The sequence below is a fragment of the Strigops habroptila genome, chromosome 8 (genome assembly GCF_004027225.2).
Source record: "Strigops habroptila isolate Jane chromosome 8, bStrHab1.2.pri, whole genome shotgun sequence".
In the NCBI taxonomy this organism is placed as follows: domain Eukaryota; kingdom Metazoa; phylum Chordata; class Aves; order Psittaciformes; family Psittacidae; genus Strigops; species Strigops habroptila.
In genome coordinates, this window is record NC_044284.2 from 58,906,772 (window position 1) to 58,929,405 (window position 22,634).

Consider the following 22,634-nt stretch of genomic DNA (forward strand, 5'->3'; position numbering starts at 1 on the left):
TCAGAATGCCATAGTTCCAGCCCCAGATGTTTTCACTCATCTTCCACAAAGCTTTGCTAAAATCACTCTTGGCAAACTTCAATATCTCTGATAGAACTGTCAGAAAGTTCAGGTATGATAGAAAAACTTCACTATTATTTATGAGGTGCTTCAAGTGATCTAGAAATGCAAGTTATTAATATCAGTTCTTACTGTGGGTGACTAAACCATCTGCAATATGGATTGGAAACCTAAAGAAGTCACAGTGCACTGCTGACAGGAAAGTCTTATCCTGCTACTTTTGCTACCAACCACACTTTGTGATCCTCCTGCTCCCCCTTCGGAAGCTCCCAAGAGCTGGGAAACCAAGGATTTTCAGCAGAGAGAACTGTGTTGTCAGTAAAACAGCTTACAACAGACTGTTCTATTGGAAATAGTTTTTCAACCAAGGATATTGAGACACAAACCCCACAAAAACAAAGCTGTGGCAGCCTACATAATGTATGAAAAAAAGCATCAAGCTTGCAGGATTGCTCTGCTTTAACGACTACAGACAGAATTCAAGAACAAAGGGCATTCTAACAGCTGTTTGCTTGGTTTTCCTGGCACTTAGGTATTGCAAGTTAAAAAAAACCACTAAAGATGACAAATCCAAAGTTATAAAGAGCCATTTTTATTATAGGACTGCCTCAAATGCACATCCTGCGCTCAACAAATCTCCCAACACTCCCACTACTGTAAATGCACTAAGAGTTTTGGTGAGATTTGTGGGTATATTTAGTCTTTCAGCAGGAAGCAGTATTGGTGGTGGAAATGCAGATGTGTTGTTACTGATCTATCCTGCCTTTTTTCACTTGAGCCACTATTCTCCCCCTTGCACAACACGTGTCTTTCAAGTACTCAGTCTAAATCTGTTTTTCCTGTGACGTACTAAGGTACACAACTGCAATGAAAAGCTTCTACAGATCATCAGGAGTCTGCAACTACAGTATTTTCCTAAGGGATCTATTTGGAAAGGATAATTATTATGGTTAGCAAGCTATTAACATATTATGGTTTCTATATATATTAACATATTAAATATACTATTATACACACTCAGCTTAAATTATTATTATAACCTTTAATTTTCAGTGTCATTTTTTCTATGACTTCCCAAATCTTTGGACAGCAACGTTTTTCTGTTCCAGAAAGAAATCAGATATAGACAGATGTAATGATTAAGTATTCGCTAAGAATTTAAGGGAAAAGTGCCCTCGAGAGGCAGACGAGCACAAGGCACTTTCTGCATTGGACATGAGAAGCACAAAGAAGAAACCTCTCCTAAAGCACCTGAGAAAACTATTAAGGATAATTCAAGATGGAAAGTAAAACCTGCAATTTTCAGCATCCCATTTTGCACTTTAAAACTACAGTGGTTTAGTGTAAGGCCTAACTCTTGTGTTTGGGTGTGTACTGTATATACATATGTGTATACGTGTATGTAGGGTTTGTAAGGAAAGAGAGGTGTTTTGTTATAGCTGGAAGAAGTACCTAAACCCTTTGTTGGTCTAATATAAGCTAATTCTCCCTTGAAACCTTTTCTCTCACATCACCACGATCATGGTTACAAGACCATTTACACACAAATTAAGAACATCTCCCTTGGTGAACTTAAAAAATTGCACCTCCAGCATTCCACTGCAATACTTCAGTCACTTAAAACACAGCAGAAATAGGACATTTGATAGTTTCATCCTTCATCTTCACCACTACAGAAACTCTATATGTTCTCCTTAGTCCTAACAGACACAAGCATCATGTTGCAAGTCGACAAGGAGCCCAGGATAACAAAACAAGCTTTGACACTGGAAGGAGAGAGAGGCAGCAGCGTTGGGGTCTTCATGTTGCTGTATAAACTATAAGATCCACAGGGAAATCTAACTGGTGTATTTTTCTGTTTACCTTTAGGTGACAACGTCCAAATGCTTCAACACATCACTGAACGGCTCTTACAAACCCTCCTGTCACTAGAAATCAAAATGGATGGATGAATAATGGTCAGGCTGGAGCTTCTGCCTCTTGCCAGGAGTAGTGAGCAGAGATTTAAAACCAGCTTGTAAGCAATATGCAGCCAATCTAGAGCTACGTAATCAGACCTAAAATCATCAGCATTACACATACATCAACTTACCTCTGCATAGGGAGTTACTGGTGTTTCTCAAAGGACCCTGGTTCATCGACTGAAGTCAGGAAAAGAATTACTTGTTTCACAATCTTTTTTTCCCAACTGTATTCACTGGCAGCACCGAATAGGTTGTTTTTCTCCTTTCTAAAAGCTTGCATTCTGATTTAATTGAAGAAATAAGATAAAGTCTGCCCCCCTATATACATAAAAAAAAGTATTTCAAAATACAACACATTGTAAAATGTCCCCTTCATGTAAAATCCTACCACAGATGAAAGAGATTTTTGTTTTAATATGAGTAACAAACCCCCTAATAGCAAATACCTCTTGACAGAAAAAGGAATGGGATTTCCATCTTTATTGCCATTCATTGCCACCTTTTTCTACATCTTCCTGTAAGATCATCACTTCAATACTTTGAACTGCAAAGCAAGGATAACTCAAACATGTGCAAATGAAGATTACCATGCTGGCTGTACTGGCTAGCCCGTCACAAAAGGCAGAGCTTTACCTATATTGTGTATATTTGTCTCCCCAGTATAAAATGTGTGGCTTCAGGGGGCTGGGGACAGGAGGGATGCTCAGCACTGGATGCCAGCTTCCTGAAGAGAAGTCATCTTTTAGGATAAGGTACAGCTGCAAAAGCTGTGCAGTCAAGAAACCCTGCTGTATCTTCTACTCTGTAATGTATTTCCACATCAGCAATCACTTCTATCCAAATAGATACATGCAGATCAAATGTCATGCCAGTGAAAGTGCACTCTGATGAGGGACCCTGATCATTTTAAAATGGCAACAGCCATCCTTGCAAAGCATTTAGGGACTGCAGCGATAGGACAAGGGGTAAAAGGTACAAACTAAAACTGGGGAAGCTCAGGTTGGATATAAGGAAGAAGTTCTTTACTGGGAGGGTGGGGAGGTACTGGCACAGGTTGCCCAAAGAAATGGTGAATGCTCCATCCCTGGCAGTGTTCAAGGCCAGGTTGGGCAGAGCCTTGGGTGACATGATCTAGGGTGAGGCATCCCTGCCCATAGCAGGGGGTTGGAACTAGATGATCATAAGGTCCTTTCCAACCCAAACCATTCTATGATTCAGTGCTACGAACTATGGTTCTTACATGGCGTTTCAGAAGAAAGACTTCCTTGAAAATCATTTAACTCCTTGTTTGAAATTGAACTTTGTTCAACCCTTTCAGGTTGCTTTGAAGAAAAATGTTGAATCAATCCATATTCTAAAATGCCTTAGAAAGAAGAAAAATCCCAGCAGTAAATCCACCTAATTAAGCAGGGGTGTATCTCACCCATAGGCTATTACCACATCTCAGCTTAATATTTTTAAAGATAGCAGATGTGGAACAGGCAGTAAGCTCTCCTCATTATTTCTCAAATGAAGCTGAAGAGATGTAACCCAAATTACAGCAAGATAAACCAGACAACTTAAGTGATGAAAACGGTACGTTTTCCTCTGCTTTAGGGACGCTTCTGGCTCATCTGTCCTCTGATCAAGGTGAGCCTGATAAAGCTGAAAATTACACTGTGTGACTGGATTGTATGAGATTATCTTTCCCCTGAGAAGTGATTTATTTTTAGTAACTCTTGATGAATAAGAAACTTTCTGCTCCAACACGCCGCTCTTCTTGTGTGGGCATGGTTCCTTATTGCTTTGAGTGAGAGATCACATTGAAGAAACATCGAATATGAGTGGCTACATCTTCTTTATGGTTCAAAGATAAAATTGCGTTAGACGAGAGACCACGAGGGACCACAAGTTTCCAAAAAATTGGAAGTTGTTATCATTAGTTTGCAGGTTTAACCGCAAAAGTTACTGGCCTATCTTCCACTTTTTGAGAGTGAGGAAAATCCAGTTTGGGTTTTGAGCGATCTCGCTTTGTAGAATTTGGGGCTTCTTGATTCTTAGACGATTCCAGGAGATGTTGCATGTTAAGTTTGAAAATGAGGCGAGGATCTGGTCCAGAAAGAGATGGGCAATTGCAGCTCTCTCTTATTTTAAGAGCCTGTGAATACATAGGAAAACAAATCAAGCTCATTTAAGTAAGAAAAACAAAGACGGTTTCAGTCAGTGCTTTGGCTTTCCAGTAAGGTCTGCATCTGCACGCAGAGCTTAGTGAGTACAGTACTGAGCCTGAGTTGTTACCAAACAACTTGTCAACAGAAACCAAGAATTCCTGAGAAGAAATGTAGCAATATGGTAAAACAATGGGAAAAAATGAAGAATGATAATCATTCTCACAGACAGTCTCTCAAAGAATGGATACTCTAAAGGTACAGCATAAATAGATGGGAAGTTCTCCAGCTATTTTATGTGATACTTTTCCACATCAGTACCTTTTACTTTTTAATTTACATTCACATGTAAATTAAAATGACTGCATCAAGAAAAAAAGGGCTCTGAATAATTTACTTCATATGTTCTACAACCAAGGTAACTATATGGAAATGCCCGACTCAGAAAAGGAGGGAAAAGCCTCCAATAACATAATGGACATTAAACTGTTTGGCCCAGAGATCCAGCTGGTTGATGAGTATAGTTAAGGGCCAGTTACAGAAGTGATCTCACCTCCAAGAAGCATTTGACTGCACAGCTTCCAAATATTGGAGAAAATAACACCTCTAAAATGTATGAATTCATCTGGATAAAGAGAGACCAAACTTTACGTGACTCCTGCTTACTGAGAAAGTGCCATTGCTTCCATTCTACACATTAGAAAGTAGAGGCACGAAGGAGCCAAAGAATTTTCCAGAGAATCAAAATCCATTCGCACAAGCACACTCCCCCCAGGTCATCCTGCCTTGTGGGCAATCTGAGCAAGGAATGACAATGGATGAATCTCATGTCTCAAAGGCACCATGGAGAAATTGATATGAAACTGTATAAAGTCAGTTGGTTTAAAGGATGCTTAGGTTGGTGTTCATTTTAACAGAGCTGAAGATACCTTGATTAGTCCATACAAACAGGCAGCTTGTTTTAAGCTAACAATGGATACCACACAACTAAGTCTGACGCAGTACTTTGCAAGCGGTTGGACACAGACCTACTACATGGATTCTCCTACAAGACCCATTTAAACTGATCAAGATAAGTAAGATCCCATGTACCATATAGTAAAATATTATATGTAGAAGTTGAGGGGGTTCTATGTCTCCACTGAGAAGTATTTTTTTAAGATTTGCAAAATCAAGCAGCAAGAAAACACCAAGTCAAAATCTAGCCTGATATTCACCGTTCATCAACAGACAACATGGTGTGGTCACTTTTATGTAGTATTATATGTATCTTGGCCTCAGTTAATAGTTAAACTCTGGGCAGATTAACATCCAGCTTTATTTTCAACCCTTCCATGGGAAAATAAGTTCAAATGTGTATTTTATTCCACTTCATAACTATGGATTCTTTAGATATACTAAATTTGGCTGAAATATCAAATCAAATACAGCAGTACGCCTGTGCACAAGTATTTACCCATCAGTTTGAAACCATTTGGTATTCTTCCACAGGCAACACTGGAAACGTCTTACTGCAGCAGATTATAAAACAGAAGAGCAGAACTTCTTCACTCATTTCTTTGCATAAGGAGGTATGAAAACATATTTCTCCCTGTCCTTACTACAGCAAACTGACAAAGAGTTTGCTGTAAATGGCTAGAAACAAATAGCCTTTAAATTTAACAACTGGCTTTGGAAAATGATGTGTTTCAGGAATGTAGAGCAAGAGTTTCTCCAGCTGTTTCTTGTTGAAATATAACATTCAAATTACTAGATACATGAGTCTGGTTTAGGCATGCAAATATTCCTCTTGTTTAACTTTTAAAAGACATGAATAAAGCTTTCAGTATTTGTTTCTCTACAGCATGATCAGCCATGTAGTCACCAAATGTAACTGTACCACTGAACACTCTTCTGCTTCAGTGACCAATTAATTTCTAAACTGACATTTCTGACAAACCAAGAGTTTTCTCTTGTTCTCTTCTAGAACATAAGCTGCTGCTAGACTGCATTAATGTCAAACAGCGTTATTCAAGGCAAATGGAAATATAAAGATTTAGGCTGTATACTGGAAAGGGCAACATAATCCTCTTTTAAACTAGTTTAGTGATTTTATATCTCTGGTTTTCATGGCTAGATAGTGCCTGGCCTATTTCCAGAAGTGAAACCATCTAAAATGCTAAACTCACAACAGCAAAGGTAAAATCCATACTTCAGAGTTAACATTTTTACCTTGTGGATGTCTTTGCGTTCTTGCTAGACATAAAGCTGTGCAAGGGGGGCAGATGGCATCTATTCAACACCATCAACTCACATGCCATTAAACAGACTACAGCTATGAGAATGTGGAGCTCTGTTGGCATGTTAAAGACAGCTATGACTACATACTCCAGTGAAAGTAGCCTTTGTGACTGCCATGCAGCATTCAGCCCTAGTTGTGTTCTTCCCCTGGCTCAGCTGACTGACTGCTGCTGTATTGGTTTGTGCCAGTAGCTCTGTAACATCCTTAAGAGTAAGGATGTTACTCCCCAGCCAGTAACAGGCTGGGGAGCTTACAATATCATTCTGCCTGAAAGATAAAGCAGCCCAATGTGGTCAGGCACACTGGATCTAATCTAATATTGCTCAAGTAAATTGGTTTTTTGACAATTTGGGTAAGAGGACAAGTAAAAGCTTTCTGAATGAAGCACATGCATATTGATATTATATTGATATTATAATCAGAACACGTTCCATTGACTGTTCTTACTGAAGAGTGTTCTTGACAAAGAAGACAGAACTGAGCCAAGGTTAACTAGCTAGAGAGAGTACAGAGATTCAGCTGGGAACTGAGAGTACTTTAATGCTGGTCATTTCAAGTTAACCTTAAGAGAGAAGTGCTGCTGTTCAGAATAAAGACCACCTGCATGCTTACTAGTTCAGGAGGTCTCAAATAAAATATCAAACTATTGCTTGTAAGTAACAAAGGTGAAGCTGTTTTTCTTACCAATACAACTGCAGTCACCTCCTGCGGTGTGCTGGGGAAGGCATAATAATTAGGGAGGTGCATCTCATCCTATTGCTTTCATATAAAGCCTTCCAACAGAGACAAATACAGGACCATGTAATTTTTAGCTCCCCGTATTAATCCTTCACCAGCGACACAGATTCCAGGCTAGCTGCTGCATCTTGACTCCTTATAGTCTTCTGGAGCGCATCCTGCCTCTCAGGCCACCAGCTCAGTATAAAAGTCACATCATTCTCTTGTCCACAAACCAAGCCAAGGGTTATAGTCTCTTGTGTATTACCTCAACAGGGCTGACTTATGCTCTGACCTGGCAATTCTGACAAAACCTAAGAAATAGCACAAGCATGTAGGGTAAAAAAGGGAAAAATTAACAAATAAGAAATGCAGCGTTGCAAACTACATTACAATTAGCATGCATAGGGAAGACAACAGGTTCTACAAGGGAAGTAGATGTAAAAAGAGGATTAAAAGAATGGGTAGATTTGTTTCTCCAACAAGTGCTTTTCTCCACTTGTTGGAGAAAAGCAACTAATAAATATTGCTAATACTTCAAATCTTTGCTTCTGTTGGCACAGAAAAATTGTGACAAAATATTTCACAACTTTATAGGGAGGTCAGTATTTTTTTTATTCTTATTTTCTTTTAAGTTTTCACACTCATAGGGATTAATTAATATATTCTGGTACTAGAACTCTTTGAAGTAGTCTTCACATCATAAGCAAAGGCCAAATACACCAACCCCTTTTTGAAAAGGAAGTGAAATAAATGTATCGTCAATATCCCAAAGGCAGCAGACTGAGGAATAAGCAATAACTACCCTCACAATAATATAACTAATAAACAGCCAATGTGGGTTTGACAGGAACAGGTTTTGCCAAAGCCAATTCATTCACTTTTTGACAAGTTAATTGAGCAAGCAAACAAAGGAGAAGCAGCAGAGCTGGCATGTCCCAACTTAGTATTGCTCTCAAAATCATCTCAGCATGGCATTTCCACAAGAAAGAGTGGGAAACAGGAGTTACAGTGAATCAAGAATGGAATCTGAGCCAACAACATGATGCCAAGAAAGCAAATGTCACACCAAGATGAATTTTTGTGTCACAGGCAAGGCTCAGTACACAACCTTCTGCTTTAGTCAGTATAGCTGAGGCTTCAGCTCATGTACAGTGCTCTGTTTGCAGAGCATAGTAGGGAAAAGGTAGACAAACAGTAGCCAGTCAGAGAACATTAAAAGAAAAGGTTCAGAGACTGAAGATAAATTCTCACTTTCTACAATGGCATCTTACTGGGGAACTTGCTTAGAAGTCTGTAGAGAAGCATCTGTGTGGTCTGATAAGTCCAAACATTTGTCCCTATTTCCCCCAGCTCCAGTAGCTGGTCTAATAATAGATATTGTATTGTCCTGAAAACCATTTCAGCTTCAAATCCATCAGCATATGAAACACGACAGTACTCATGATGGATCTGATACTGATTCATAAGTACAGTTTCTCCACAGAGAGATACTACAGAGATAAAAAGGCCATTTTCAAAACCTGGCTTCTCCCCCCAGGCTCCGAATATGTAATGGCCATTAAATATATATGGTAAACATAGTGTTCAAAAAAACTCTGTGAATAATGAAACAAAAAGGTGTGATATTGAACAACAATAACAACAAAGCCCTGGGATTCCCTTTAAATGCCTGAGACCCAGCTTCAAGAAGGCAGCTCTCAGATGAAGAAGTCACCACTTCAGACAAGAAGCCTCCAACAACATTTCTACATACTCTATTTCATTTTAATTCTACTTTTGTAGTATCGACCTCACTTATCTAGTGAGCTTCTCTTAAAAACAGGAAGCCTTTGGCCCCTGCTTTCTCATCCTACTCCAACAAACATTTAAGGTAAAAGGCAAACCAAAACATCTCTTATATTCTCTTTTGGAAGAGAATTTCCTAGCCTCCACTGCTCCTGGAATTGAGTGTGGCTTTAAAAAGATGAAGGTTGCTGCACCTCCCAAACTAGAAGGGATAAGAGTGAAATAACATGACTGCCAGTTCTACATAGTTGAGATCTAACTTACCTGCTCAGTCCTGGGGTACAACATGAGTAGTAATTTATTTCATTCCCACTTTATAAGCCAGTCAATAACCATATGAAACTAAAGGATCCCAAACTTTATGTTCAATCTACCTAAAATTAAGGCTCCAGAACAAGTATAATTTTCCATTCAGCTGCTCCAATGTGTTCGAAAATCCATCCAAATAGTCTCACAACCAGTATAGAATTTGTGTATATTTAAAATATTCAGCCACGCCAGTCTCCAACCTCCTACCCCTAATGTTGGTTTTGATTTATGCCATCATTTAGAATATTTACTGCATTCATTCTCATCAAAGAATTCATGAAAATCCTTTTTTCTCCTTTGAAATCAGCAAACACCTCGACATTTCAGGCCTCCCTCTGCCAATAAACCTTCAACTGTCTTTACAGTTTGGAACTGAGAAAGGATTAAAGTGGCTGAGAGTTTAAAATAAAAACCACAAAAAGAGGAGAAAGAACTAAAAATTACCAGTTGGTTTTAAGAAAGGGAATTTCCAAACACAGTTTAGCTTGCTGAAAAACGGTGCTCTTGGGAAGTGCTTTAAACACTATGTCTTAACGAGAAAAAACGAGGCAAAAAGCAACGCATGTTCTTTCTCTGTAGTTAAACTCCCCCACTATTTAAAGAAATAGTAACAAACTAGGATTACTAAACTTGGAAGAGTTCTCTGTCCTTAAGCTATCAGCAAGTAGCACATCAAATGAAGAGAACCCCCAGGCAGCTATCCACTTGGCATTCCTCTGAGAGGAAAGAACAAAGCCTGCAGATTGAAGGGCAATTGTGTGAATTAGCTCAAGTTCCTTGGAGTGGGGTAATATTTGCTCCTAATTTGACAGCACAGAGATGTGAATTAAAAAGCAGACTGCAAAATCCCCAGAGTCCTCTCATAACTATTAGGGCTATTAGGGAATCTACAGGGGATCTGATGTTCTTCTGAGGCACAGTTATTCAAGGTGTATTCAGTCCCATGTCAGTGAGAGAGACGGGATAGGAAGGAGCATTCTCTATTTGACAGCCCAGGGCTAGTTACCAAAGCAAGAGGAGCAGAGACAGTTTAGGGATCCAACTTAAAAGCTGGCTTCCAAAATGGCAAAAAAGAGAAAAGAATGGATGAGACCAGTGACACAGACATATCTACACCAGGAGGGCCATTCAATAGCAAAAATACTGCACTTTGATCAGAAATCAGGAAAGAAAAGATATCCTAGAATATGATTACATTTTATCTGTGCTATCTTAATTTTTCCTCATTTAATAAAACCTTTAACATTGAGAGCTATGTAACAGAAAACTTCTCGAAGGATAAAGAGAAAGATAAGACTGATGCTACAAGAGTAGATTGTGAATCAATACCTAAGGAGCTCATGAATCAATACCAAACTAATCCTGGCAACCTTCCTAAGAGAGAAAGACAAACTTCCTTCAACTCTGCTCACCTCTGGGATAAGCCGGTCTAAGTGCTCCGCTCTGTTCTCATGAGAAGGGTGTGTGGAGAGCCACTCTGGTAACTTGGGCTGCCCTTGAATGGTTTCTGCTAATTCCATTTGTTGCCAAAATACACTGCTTGCTCTTACATCCACACAAGCCTGAAAACAGAAAGGAAATGTATAAACCACTGTGTTTTTAAAGCAATGCAATAGACATTCTAATGGATATTGAATTACAAAAGACTTCTTAAATTTTAAATCTCTAACATTTGTTTAGATGGATCCCCTCGTACCTGACAAGAAAAAGCTGTTCTAAAGTATCTAATATATGGTGAAGGGCCTGGAGAGTAAGTGTAATGAGGAACAGCTGAGGGAACTGGGGTTGTTTAGTTTGGAGAAGAGAAGGCTTGGGGGGACCTTATTGCTCTCTACAACCACCTGAAAGGAGGTTGTAGTGAGGTGGGGTCGGTCTCTGCTCCCAAGTAACAAGTGATAGGACAAGAGGAAACAGCCTCAAGCTGCACCAGGGGAGGTTTAGACTGGAGATTAGGAAATACTTCCTCACTGAGAGGCTGGTCAGGCATTGGAACAGGCTGCCCAGGGCAGTGCTGGAGTCACCACCCCTGGAAGTGTTCACAAATCATGTAGACGAGGCCTTTAGTGACACAGTTTAGTGGTGGACTTGGCAGTGTTGGAGTAATGGTCGGACTTGATGATCTTAAAGGTCTTTTCCAACCTAGTTAATTCTATGATTCTAATTGCAGTAAAAGACTCATCCAGATAAAACACTGGATTTGTTGCTTTTAACATCTGTGTAATTCCACCAATCTTAAAAACCTTACACCTGAATTACAAAATTCAGGAGAAAAACAGATTGACAATTTCTGGCATGTACTACTTCTTTAAAAACCCAAACAACTCAGCTGCATATTCTAAGTTACATTTGCTAGACAGAGTGCAGCAAAAGAACAAATTAATCATCTCCACAGATTTAGGCAAATTTACAGGAAGAAGTTTAGAGCCAAAAATAGAAAGTGATAATAATTCATACTTAAGTATCTCTAAAAATGAAGTGCAAAGGCTTCTCTGTAAATTGATTACACTGCCTTTTTCAAGGCTGATCTGTGTAATCCACACAGATTAAAATAGTCATTCTGCAGAATTCCTATCTCTCTCCACAGAAGTATGTATTTAACCACAGTCAGTCATGGAACACTAATTTTAAGAATGGTATTTGTATATCACCAACAGGCCCCTTTATATTTGCATTTAAATTGAGGGGGGAAAAGAACAAGATTTTCTACATTAATTTTCATTTGTTTAAGAGAAAAGAGAGGAGTTCTGAGAAGGTAAGAAAATGACTTTTCTTTTCCCCCCAGAAATCCAGAAGTGCTTTATCCTTTGAATTTATTTCTTGAAATTATTATTATAAGAAGATTACCTGCACCAGCAGAGTAATGCTGAGATACTGCTTTGCTTGGTTCTTTCTGGTATGGCCCCAGATCTTTAGCATTACAAAAAGGTGAGCACCCACACAGCAGTTACTGTTTTCCCCCCCTCAGACTGTAGTATTCCCTTAGATGACTTTAAACTACAAATGCAGTTTCAACCCTAGAGTCAAAGTTCATTTTAAAAACTCTTCCTTGAAGAACTATTAATAATTATTAAGAAAATGAGGTTTTCTTTATGAACTATTAACACCAGATGGTGCTACTCTCACAGTTATCTGACATTTACCTACTTCGATTGAACTCAGCTACAAAAGAGTTGGTTTAGTGTCTTGAATTTAGAATTAAAATACACAGGCACAAAAAAGTGATTGAAAAAAAAACCAAATTAGGAAAAAAATGCCGAGTAGTTTCTGACCAAATTTGTGTCTGTCTTTAGCAAAATCACATTATTTTTAGGGATGCATTTAGACTAAATATTGAAATTCTAGAACAATGTTGATATACGTCATAATTATCAGCAATCACAGAAAATATGATCACAATATCAAAAAGTTCTTCAATTTTACTGTATTGTTATGAGAATAGATATTACAGATCAGGTGCACTAAGATATACAGAGGAAGCTCTTCCCTGTGAGGGTGGTGAGGCGCTGGCACAGGGTGCCCAGAGAAGCTGTGGCTGCCCCATCCCTGGCAGTGTTCAAGGCCAGGTTGGACACAGGGGCTTGGAGCAACCTGCTCTAGTGGAAGGTGTCCCTGCCCGTGGCAGGGGGTTGGAACTGGATGAACTTTAAGGTCCCTTTAACACAAACCATTCTATGATTCTATGATTAGGAATACTTTATACCTTTCCAAACTATTAAATCCTTCTTAGGGAAGCTCACTATTTGGCATTCTCCTCCTTATAAATACGTAGCTTTTTCTTCTAGTAATAATAAACTGCATAGCAAGTATACTGTGCAGTAACAATGCACAACCTTACAAAGTTCAATCTTATTACATACAATTTAGCCAGAACGACTTTGTCTCTTTCCCTATAACCTGTTTTATTTCCCACTACTTCATTAATCCACAGATCTGCAAAAAATTGGGAATCCTCCCCCACAGTTTACCTCTGTATGAAGTATGAAACTCCCCCTGATTATAACAGAAACTGAAAAATGGCAGGTAAATTGCTACTAAAATAAACCAGTCGTAGTTACCTTTGCTGCAAACTGAAGTCCCACTTTATCAGCTTCAGCCTCCAACGTTCTGTTGTATGGTCTATCAAACATAAACTGCAAAGAAGCATATTAAAGCTCGTATTTCTTGAGTTTGAATGTGTACAGAGCTAGAGCACTGTAACTATTCTTCTAACCTCATAAGGTGTTTATCATGTCCACATTGCATGTGATCAGTATTAATTTACTTCATGTAATCTTTAATTCCATTACATGTAATTCATTGATCCTGTATTCAAATGACACATATTTTCATGGCCCCTCTCATCAGGCAGCCTCACAGCTTTTTACAGCATCTGAGGGGGCAATGAACTAGAAACTAGAATTGTTTCACTTCACTCTTTTATTAGGATTTCTGTTGTAGCAACTGTATGTAAAAAAAAATCCAGTGGTTCCCTTAAACTTTTATGATGACTGTTTTTAAACCTGGTATGATCTATTTGGTGTGGTAAACAGCCCACACTATGGAATGTAGCCATAAACATTTTCATGCAGCAATCACTCCCCTGTCATGATTATCCACCAACACAAGTTGCAAATTGCCCTTGAGAAATGAAACTGGAAGACATAAATCTGACTAACTCTTCTCCCATTTTTCTATGGTGACATTGTATTAACACACACACTAAGAGACAGTGATAGTTTTCTCAAATGATTATGTATTCATATAATACCAGGATCTTCTGGTATATGTAATTCATGTAGATTGAGGCAGCCCTGCCCTGGTGTATCAGGTTATAGTAAATGCAAAGCAGGACTTGTTAAAACAGCCCACTCATGCAGAGATAAGGAACATGTCACAACGTTCTGGTTTAGGCATTGATTAGGAAATATCAACTCAAGAATGGGCATGTGCAAGGTTAGTGAAGAGAAAAAGGTTTTATCAGCTCTTTATTTGGTAGCATTTAAGGGGTAGCATCTCAAAAAAGATTTGCAGAAGTTTAAGAACTAAGAAATTGATGTCTGAATGAATGTGTCTTAACAGACCATTTAGAAAGAGAGATCTGAGACAGCAAGAAGAGGGTAATAAAAAGATTATCATTTAAACTCTTATCCCTTAAATAGATTTATTTGCATTTACAGTTAAACACTAGGGTATTACCTGTATGTCTATCCCAATACTGCCCAGAAAAACATGGATGTCTTTTTAAAATTAAACACAACACTAATGCAATCTCTAATTCAGGAGCTGCCATGCTGCAGAGTGCAGAAGCAAGGATGTCATCTGCAGAAACTATCACCCCATAACTGCTGTTACTTCCCTTACTTTTCCCCCCATGTATCTGCTACTGGCCACTCACAGACAAGATACAAGCACAAAGAGACTGTGATGTGATTCCCTATAGCAATTCTAATGCAAGATACAGCTTATGACGAAGCAGAGTTCCTGATCTAAAATCCTGGACATAGAAAAGAAGTGGATTTGATTTTTCAAATCAATTACTAGAGTTGTCCGTGCATGTTGAAGAGAAGGAAGTTCCTTTTCTTTCAGGTAAGTTGACCATCCAAAATCACCAGTTTCCACATGAAGTGCCTATCTGATGGTGTGTGGTGCATAAGAAAGGGAGTATGAAGTACTGGCTCTGTACATACTAGTGTGCAGGATTTGAGTAAAACTCAGAGACATGCTTTGTGCTATTCCAAGAATAATTCCTAGGCTTTAGTTCCCATATAAAATAACCACTGCTGTAAAAACAAAGCCAACACTTTTCAGTTCAGAACTACATGGCTAAAGAACAACCATGAATGAATTCTGTAAGAGAACTTAATTTCTTAAGGCAAGCTTTGAACAAAAATCAGAACTGGAGCTATGTGCCAAAAGGCCTTACAAAGAGTCACTGGAAACTACTTATAATAATATATGTAAATACTTACAATAAAAAATAAACCATAAGGAAATAACAGAAAACCAAGTACTGAAACAGAAGCAAGTGCTGCAACATGGCTTAAACAACCTTTTCATGGGGTCAGATGCTAAAACTTTAAAATTAAAGTAAAATATGGAAGAAGAGGTAAAGAACCATGCTGAGAAAATGTGCAGAAAGATTCATTTTCACACAAGCACAGTAGGAACTGAGTGCAGGAAACACACATTGCCCTCCTGGGCGACTAACAGAAACAAAATTTTCTATTCAGCATCTTTTGTATAGGGCATACAAATATTAATCCCTTATTCTGCATTACATATGGATATGTTTAATGTTACTGAAGATGAGTCTGATCGGAGTTTTAATCCAGGACATTAAAGTACAATTTCTCACATATGATAGATCTTTCCAATAGCACACTAGGAATCTGAACTTAAACCCAGACTCCATTTGCAACCTGAAGCACAACTCCAATCCACGATGCCAAAATAGCATTTGCAGTTAGCCTAGAAGAGGAGAAAAGATGCTGACAGGGAGTTAAATCTTGCTGTCTAAATTATGAGCAGTCTCAGGATTGATTCACACTTTTTTTCCAAATTCAGCTCTTAAAAATGCTGGCTAGAATTCATCAATGTATTGGTTTCTTAGCTACTTGTACAAATATCCAAGCTCTTTAGAGATAATTTATGTTCAGAATCCACACATCCACCCATTAGCATAAGAACTACCAAAACAGATTGGTTATGTTTCAGTTCATGTTTTTGAGGAACTGGGGGAAATCTCAGGAGAAGCATCAAGTCAAAGAAACCAAAAAGAGCTCCTTCACTCACATTCAGATTTGCTTTCTGATGTAAGCAAAATTTCTTTTGAACAAAAAGAAAACCCACTTTTTAAAAAAGACATGGATCAGTAAATGTCTGGAGGCAGAGAGTAAATTAGACTGAAGAAAACTGGCACCACAAAGCCTCTAAATTTTACTTTATTGGAATATGTGCTGTCTGAAAAGATTATTTCAGTAAGTTTTATTATAGCATGGTTTATACGTTAAAAGAGTGTTTAGAGTCTCAATTTTCTGATCTTGGAAACCATTCTTACCACTAACAATGTATTTAAGGAATTCCATATATTTTGTTTAGAAACAATTTAACAACTACTCAAAATAAAACCATAGTATTTCAATATGTCCAGCTTTAAAGGGGGAACCACATGTCGAAAAGACAATGAGCAAGCAGGTACCCAGAGCCTGTCCAGCTCAATCCAGTCATTTAGGGAGATCTGAGGTTCCTCAGGATGGCAAATGAGAACATGTATCAACTAAAGCAGATCCAGATTTAGAAACACATATTTCATTTAAAAACATACTCAAATATTAATTTTTGCTAATATTTCTCCTCTTGCCTTTTCCCCCTAAATACATTATTTAGTGGGACTATCTCCCCAAGATTAAAAATGCTTTTCCATGGAACTCCAAAAGGATATTGTAAAGCGTCAGTCTTACCTCCTGCAACTTGCTCTGAAGCCACTGGCCAACAACTGCCAAACTATCTCGAGGACAGATGGCCCAAATCATAGTGAGAAAGATGAGTGATAGAAAATCCAACAAGTGAACCAGGCTGGCTTTCTCTGCCTGCAAACAGAAATTGTCCCATTTTCATTCCTGTCTGACATGTCTGTAGAACATAACAGGATTTGGAAACGCTTTAAAAAAGGGGGGTGGGGGGTTTATGCAGGAACAGGGCAAGCATAAGGTCCCCTGCTTGCACGGAAATTAAAAAATCCAGTTGGATACAAGGGACTTTAAGTTAAGAATCCCCACCACCTGCATAAATACAGCTGGAACAAACACAGTTTGAGAGATTCAAAGCTAGAGATATGATGACGGCAGCAGGCAGGCAGAGTTCTTCAGTACAAAGGCCATAAAACACCTCAGCTGGAATGGAAAATCTATAGAAAGACCTAGAAGACTGGTTTTTACATTAATTTAAGGCATCATTTAAGACAGGAACACTAATGGGATAAGGGGACACAAGGCACTATATATTTACTTCTTATTTTCTGCTACATTCCTTTAATTTCAGAAACTGAGAGATCCCAAAGAAAGAAATTGAAATTCTTCTGCATTTCAGAGCTCTATTTGAAATAGAACAAATTGAGCTGAGCACTCACAAGCTGGATCATGCAATACTTTTCTCTATGCCTGTTGGGTAACACAGGTTCCACACAAACCAGGTTAAGTTCTTTTTATTATTAAACTATTTCTTTTATTTTTTAGAAGCTTAGCAAGTTACTCGGCTCAGCTGAGCCCAAGAAACTATGATGTGAACTGTTGCTCATCCAGAATCATACAGGATGCAGTAACTCAATTCTTCTGTATTTCCACTGCCTTTAAAATCCATTTTTTTTATTTCAATTTACCCACTTCCAGATTAATTTTGCAATTTTAGCTAGATCTTTATGTTTAAAGATTATGTCTCCTCAAACTGACAGACAGGTAACGTATTAAATGCATACACAGGAAGAAATGACATGCACAGGAAGAAATCAATCTGGAGGCAAAGAAGCATCTTTTAGCCAATCCCCTCAACCTAGAACAGTATGAGCCATATTTCTATACCATCCTCTTTTTTTCCTAGTTGTACCTACACAGCACAACAAAATTATTACATCCATTGTAATTTGTATGGCAAAGAACTACCAAATTCAACACATTCAGGTCAGGACACGGAAAAATTAAGTCTGTGAAAGCCATTATCTATAAAAGCAGACTCCAGCTCCAGGCATTCTAGAATTTGGCATTCTAAACCTGGCTACTACTATAATAAAAATATCATGTATGTCAGAATACTTTATTAAAGTATATCCACTTCTGTAGACACTAACAAGTGTGGGAGTAACAAACCAAGCTGCTGAGCACCTCTAGATCCTTACGTCTGTGCTACAGGAGGAGAGGCATCTGCAGATCAAGTCCTAAAGGACTGTTAATAGTGAGCCATAATCCATCTGTACAGCTATGAAAGAGGCACTGGCAGACTTTGTGCTAACACTGACTAACTGCTACAGCACTTCCGACAGTTATTAAGTACTACATGAGTAACGAGCATATACTGTAGCAGAATACTCTCACGTCAAACTCCATTTTTTACCAGTTTGAAAGAGTCACACTGAAACTTTGGTTGGTGGTGATAGGAAAAATCTGAATTTAAGCCATTAGAATGAATTGAAGAATTTTAGACAGCTTTCTTTAAATACTTACTGCATGTTCCAGCACAGCGTGAGCTATTTCGTGTCCCAGAATGAAGGACAGCTGATGAATATCAGAAACTGCATTTAGCAATCCAGTGAAAACAAACACCTGACCATTCTGTAAAGCAAAAGAATAAAAAGTAAGAAGACACATAAATAAAAGCTCTTTCAATATGACTAATAATTTTTGTGTTGGGTTCAACTTACTGGAAGCACAAAAGCATTAACACCTGGTTCCTCTACCACATGGATAACCCAGTCGAGCGCAGAGACCTGTGGGATGTCCTTATTGCTTTCAGATAAATGACCAACAACTCTCTTCACAACCTGGTAACGTGGATCCGCCTCAGGTAACATTTTACTTTTGAATTCCTCCATCCACTTAAAAAGAAAGAAAAATTCTTGATTGCCATGCAGGACAAACACACAGTAAATGACTAAATGGTAAACTAATTCAGTGACTACACACAACTTAGTTAATGCTAAATTTTAACACATTTTTCTTTCATGTAGCCAAAGCCAACATAAGAATTGAGGCTTTCAGAACCACAAGTTCAGGATTAATAAACTTTAAAGGAAGTAAACTGATCACAGATCAAAAATAAGACTGTATAAACTTGGATCTATGGCCTCTTGTATCCGGCATTTTCCTAATCCACAGTTAAGCTTGGTAACACAGTTTGGCAAACCTTTCTATACCTTCCTGAATTTCCAGCTGAATTCATGATTTTCCTGTATCTGTATATTTCTGTTGTAATTTGTAAGGTGGTCAAATTTATACAAAAGATGTAATTTGAATATGTCCTTGTACTTGTTCAGTTCTTATCTCATGTTCTCTGTCAGACGAGAACACAGTGACATTTGTATATGGATTATCAAGCTTCACTGGCCTTAGAACAGAATGTCACAGAACTCAAAGTTACAGAAATTAATGCAATGGACAGCTTAAAGGAAAGCAATTAAAGAAAAATGAGCTGATCCAATGGAAAATTGAATGTAGGTAGAGAGTATTACCTTACAAAGTGACAGTGCAGAAAAGGACCTTAAACAAGTGTCAAAGAATGCTCAAATCAGCACAGAGCATGAGACAGATCTCAGCATATACCCCTTAGCTGTGCTTTTACTGCTTCTACCAGATTTCTGTACTTCTTGTTAGATTACAAGGTTAGAAGTGCTTGCTACACACATGTAACGTGCTCTTCAACTACCACATGCCCCTGAGCAGTTTGCTGATGGAAAGGGAACACTTAAAAAGGATGGGAAAAGGGGAGGGAGTAGCTGATATGGGTGCTTTGCAGGGTTCTGAGTATGAAGTTCAAAATGTATCAAATACACTACAAGGTTTGTTTGCCCATCTCATTAACTGGACTATTTCAGCACTATAATAAAAGCATTAAGTTTTAGAGTATTCTGAATGTTTCTTTAAAGTCTTACCATCTTATATTCCATCTGGGACAGTTCCCTAAAATGCTCTTTTCCAAACACCAACAGTCGAGCACGCCCAGTGATGGGTGTCTCCTCCAGGTGAGTAAAATAAAACACAACAAATAAAACTCCAAAGCTACTGACACCCAGGAGTATCTTCCATTTATTTTGTCTTGCATGTTCTTTAAAAACTTCCCGTTTATTAGGAGGAAGTGCCTTCCACCAATTTCTTATGCTCCTGTAAGAGACAAACACTATTAACTTAGGACACAGTTTAAGAATTTGTTAGTGTCTGCGCTTGCTGTATTCCCTATTACAGTCTCACCTCACGTTAGAGTTTAGGGAATATTATACTGTAATTGGCTTCTACTCCACTCCATTTCTTCCCTCCCATAGGAGAAGAAGGAATGCCCCTTAGTGTCTTGGTTCATCTCCCTCTACCACACGTAAATGAGAATGGAAAAAGATACATCTAACACCTCTGATAATGAAAATGACTTCTTGTTGAGCAAATTGTGAGCCTAGGCCCCAGTCCTATAAATTTTTGCAGCTATTGAAATGAAAACACTACAAATACACCTACCATTCTCCACAAACTCATGCACACATCTTTGTATAATGGGGTCTTGTACCAAGAGGAAGTGACATAGTATTTTACCTGCCAAGAAGGATAGCAAATAATTTCTGAGCTGGCTTAACAATAATCCAGAAAAGAGGAGCTGGAGCAGCCCGAAATGATGGTGATGTGTGAAGAGACCTGATGATCTGAATGTTCCAAGCTGGAAAATGATGTGGGAGTTGCCCTGCCGAACTGATCTGGAGGGATGTGATTGTGTTCCCCAGTGGATGAGAAGCCTGGACGCAAAACCTTCCTGAACTGTGGTGTGCATTCTCATGTACTGCTGTATTTGGGACATTCAAAAGACACCTCAGTCCCTTACTGATGAAGTTTCTGTCAGAGTCAGGGCTTCCAGCCAAAAACCAGTTTCTAATATTTCCACTCAAATCCAGCCTTTGTTCTCTATCTCGGGTACAACTGATTTGAGTTCGGAAATATCCTGAGTAAGACTTATAGAAGTTATTGCACTTCGCCTCCTTGGTCAAAGCAGCCAAATGAAAGGAAATACAGTTCCTGCCCAGCAACTTTAGACCACAGATGATATTCATAACTTCTTTGGTTGGTTACCCTGAAACAAAGAGAAAAAATAGCAGAGAGGTATTAAAGAAACCACTCAAACATGAAACTCTGAAACACTACTTCATTTCACCTGAACAGATACCATGTATTTGCAAACAGTTGCACTGCACAAAAAAAGCCAGTTACAACTGCACCCTGTTGAAGTTTTAAGGTATCAATCTGCTTCTGACTCTGAAAAAGTCAGTCTTGTATCACTGAGAATAAAACACAGTGTGATTTTTTTGCTTTCACTTTTATTATCACCACACCAGAATAACTACAGGTGTCCCTGTGGAAGACACATCTGCGTCATCACCTTTCCCTGCTGGGCTCCTGGCTGTTCATCCATACTGAGGGAAAACCGGGATCTACTGAGCCTTTTATTGATACTTTGCTCTTGAACACAGGGCGCGTTTCTAGGCACCCGGCCTACAAACAGAACGGCTCAACGCAGCGAAACCAAGCGTGTCCCAGCCGGTAGGCTCGTACTCACGGGGCATTGAAATGCCTTCCCACCGGGGAGGCCCCGGCCATCCCCTCCCGAGGGCCCCCGCGGCGCTCGGTTTCAACAGCGGCCTCCGCTCCCGCCCTTCCCCTCAGGAGAGGAACCGCACCGCCGCCTTCCCCCGCCTTTTCCTTGTCCTCCCTTTCTGGCAGCGGCCTTGGGCGCTGACCTCGGCTGCCGGCCCCCAGCGCCCGGCATCCCGCACGCAAACAACCCCCCAACCTCGGTGCTGGCGCGACTATCGTGACATAGACAGACGTGAAGAGGCGGGGGGAAGGATGGAAGGGGGAGGTGAGAAGAAGTGTCACTCTGAGGCGCCCGCCCGGGGCGGGGCGAGCAAGGGGGTAAGCTCCAGCCGCCGCCACAGCTGGACGTTCTTGGGCTCTGCTCCGTGATAGACCTCTTCCACCGGGCTCCCCTACTCACCTCCCCGGGAGGCGGAGGAGGAGGGGTCAGACCGCGGAGGCGCCGTCGCTGCCGGGCGGGGGTAGCGGGCGGGAGGCGGGACGGGCCCGGCACCGCCTCAGCGGCAGCCGCCGCTCCGCGCTCCTTCCCTCCGGCGGCCGCACCCGCCCGCCGATCGCGCCCCCTTGCGGAGGCTCCGCCCCCCGCCTCGAGGCCCGGCGCGCCGGGTGAGCGGGAAGGTTGAGGCGCCATGGCCGCCATTTTGTGGCAGCTGAGGCGGCCCCGGCGCGGCTGTGGAGGGGCAGGGACTGGGTGTCCCTTCGGGAGGCGCGGGGCTGCCGCCGTCCTTGCTCCTGCGCTGCCTCTCCTCTGGCTTTACCAACAGTGTGTGCTCCCCTGCCTCACCTCACAGCCCGGACTCCTGTGTCCCTGGGGCTGGGCAGACCTTGAGGCCTCTTCATCTTTCAGAACTGATGGGTTCTATCATAGAATCATGGAGTGGTTTGTGTTGGAAAGGACCTTAAAGCTCATCCAGTTCCAACCCGCTGCCACAGGCAGGGACACCTTCCACTAGAGCAGGTTGCTCCAAGCCCCTGTGTCCAACCTGGCCTTGAACACTGCCAGGGATGGGGCAGCCACAGCTTCTCTGGGCACCCTGTGCCAGCGCCTCAG

At 40.1% G+C, this 22,634-nt stretch overlaps 1 protein-coding gene and 1 long non-coding RNA gene across 5 annotated transcripts in view; one reads left to right on the forward strand and one right to left on the reverse strand.

Moving 5' to 3' along the window:
- The window catches only part of LOC115611579, a 35,261-nt gene extending 32,838 nt beyond the window's left edge, over positions 1-2,423 (forward strand). Inside the window, exon 3 of the long non-coding RNA XR_003992631.1 lies at positions 1,930-2,423. This is a non-coding gene — a long non-coding RNA (uncharacterized LOC115611579). The remainder of the gene's footprint in view (positions 1-1,929) is intronic.
- OMA1 (OMA1 zinc metallopeptidase) lies at positions 246-22,128 on the reverse strand. 4 transcript variants are annotated; one of them, XR_003992629.1, is made up of 10 exons: positions 21,984-22,128; positions 20,534-21,062; positions 19,885-20,113; positions 18,658-18,831; positions 18,461-18,568; positions 16,706-16,834; positions 13,322-13,396; positions 10,679-10,828; positions 2,153-4,161; positions 246-1,988 (listed from the first exon to the last, which is right to left on the reverse strand). XR_003992629.1 is itself a non-coding variant. In XM_030494719.1 (9 exons), the coding sequence occupies exons 2-9, from the start codon at positions 21,040-21,042 to the stop codon at positions 3,943-3,945; spliced, it is 1,593 nt and encodes a 530-aa protein (XP_030350579.1). In that variant the 5' UTR covers positions 21,043-21,062; positions 21,984-22,128; the 3' UTR covers positions 246-3,942. The 4 variants fall into 4 exon arrangements, 3 of the variants coding, with proteins under 3 accessions (XP_030350579.1, XP_030350580.1, XP_030350581.1); XM_030494719.1 differs by having other exon boundaries at positions 246-4,161; XM_030494720.1 differs by having other exon boundaries at positions 246-4,161; positions 21,727-22,105.
- Positions 22,129-22,634: the final 506 nt, after the last annotated feature.

Bases quoted from the DNA above. Each gene is read 5' to 3' on its own strand.
- OMA1 (XM_030494719.1), bottom strand. From the start codon at position 21,042: ATGAATATCATCTGTGGTCTAAAGTTGCTGGGCAGGAACTGTATTTCC. The intron at 18,832-19,884 runs GTAAGACTTTAA...TTTCTTTTTAAG, and splicing joins CCCAGATGGAATATAAGATG to TGGATGGAGGAATTCAAAAG. The intron at 16,835-18,460 runs GTAAGTATTTAA...TTCTGTTTGCAG, and splicing joins ACGCTGTGCTGGAACATGCA to GCAGAGAAAGCCAGCCTGGT.